At 37.4% G+C, this 1,384-nt stretch overlaps 1 protein-coding gene across 1 annotated transcript; it reads right to left on the reverse strand.

Moving 5' to 3' along the window:
• Nucleotides 1-437: 437 nt before the first annotated feature.
• On the reverse strand, nt 438-1,127 carry LOC145586369 (ubiquitin-ribosomal protein eS31 fusion protein). Its single transcript, XM_081643191.1, has one exon. The coding sequence runs from the start codon at nt 1,081-1,083 to the stop codon at nt 613-615; it is 471 nt and encodes a 156-aa protein (XP_081499317.1). The 5' UTR covers nt 1,084-1,127; the 3' UTR covers nt 438-612.
• Between the last annotated feature and the right edge of the window lie 257 nt (nt 1,128-1,384).

Below are 1,384 nucleotides of genomic sequence, written 5' to 3' on the forward strand. Positions count from 1 at the left end.
AAACACTCCCTCGCCCATTTGAACTAATGCAGTAGCTATAATCAAACAGAAGGGATAGCTCAATTCAAACACAAGGTAGTCTTGTCTAATAATCTCTCAACAATTTCTTTCTACACCCCACTTAAACATCCCAATCAAATTATCGGATATAGTTCGAAACGAAGCTATTACATTGCTCAATCCGGCCCCTAAACGTAAACAAGTAAAGTAACACCAAAGCTTTCTCTCGAAAAGCTTTCAAACATCAAAATCAACAATCTCAAATCAGAATAACATATATAACCATATAAAAACAATACAAAACCCCTAAAATTGTTCAATTCATTGCATATAAACACACTTAACAACCCCAGATTATAACTTTAGCAAAATAAACGATACCCAATTGAAAAAAACAACAATCAAACACAGAATTATAAATAAAAACAGCATTAAACTGATTCAAAATTGTAGATCCAACATTTCCAAACTCAAAAGAGTAATTATAATAACCAATCTTCAACAAAACATAAGTTTGATAACAAAAACTAAATACCCAAAAACTACTTTAACATAATAATTCGATTAAACCCCAAATCTCTCAAAATCTGGAAACCTCGATTAATCAATGAATCAATCACCTCCAGCTTTCTGGTAAACATAGGTAAGACCACACTTACCACAATAATGGCGATCAAAATGATTGGCCATGAAAGTTCCAGCACCACACTCAGCATTAGGGCACTCCTTCCTCAACCTCTGAACCTTAGCAGAATCATCAACCTTGTAAAACTGAAGAACAGCAAGCTTAACCTTCTTCTTCTTGTGCTTAATCTTCTTAGGCTTAGTGTAGGTCTTCTTCTTCCTCTTCTTGGCACCACCACGAAGACGAAGAACAAGGTGAAGGGTTGACTCCTTCTGGATGTTGTAGTCGGCTAAAGTGCGGCCATCTTCGAGCTGTTTTCCGGCGAAGATGAGACGTTGTTGGTCTGGTGGGATGCCTTCTTTGTCCTGGATCTTGGCTTTGACATTGTCGATGGTGTCGGAGGATTCGACTTCTAGAGTTATGGTTTTACCCGTTAGGGTTTTCACGAAGATCTGCATTTTTCTGGGGTTGAGGATGATTTCTCTCTCCTCTGGTGTTTTTGAGGCTGCTGCTGAAATGAGGGAGGGGAAATTAGGGTTTTTGGGGATTGCTTGGGTTTTTGTTGAGTGGGTTGTTGTGTTACTAGTTCAATAGCCCATTGGACTATTTGGATTGATTGGATAATGGATAGTGGGATGGACTTGTTGGTTTTCGATTTTTTTTTTTTTTTTTTTTTGGTCCGTCATTTGCTGTAATCTGTAAAGGTGTCAAAAATTGTCCGAATCTGATTGTAGTTTGATACTCTCTTCTTTCTTAAAT

Source organism: Chenopodium album, chromosome 16 (genome assembly GCF_948465745.1).
Source record: "Chenopodium album chromosome 16, dcCheAlbu1.1, whole genome shotgun sequence".
Lineage (NCBI taxonomy): Eukaryota > Viridiplantae > Streptophyta > Magnoliopsida > Caryophyllales > Amaranthaceae > Chenopodium > Chenopodium album.

Bases quoted from the DNA above. Each gene is read 5' to 3' on its own strand.
- LOC145586369 (XM_081643191.1), bottom strand. From the start codon at position 1,083: ATGCAGATCTTCGTGAAAACCCTAACGGGTAAAACCATAACTCTAGAA.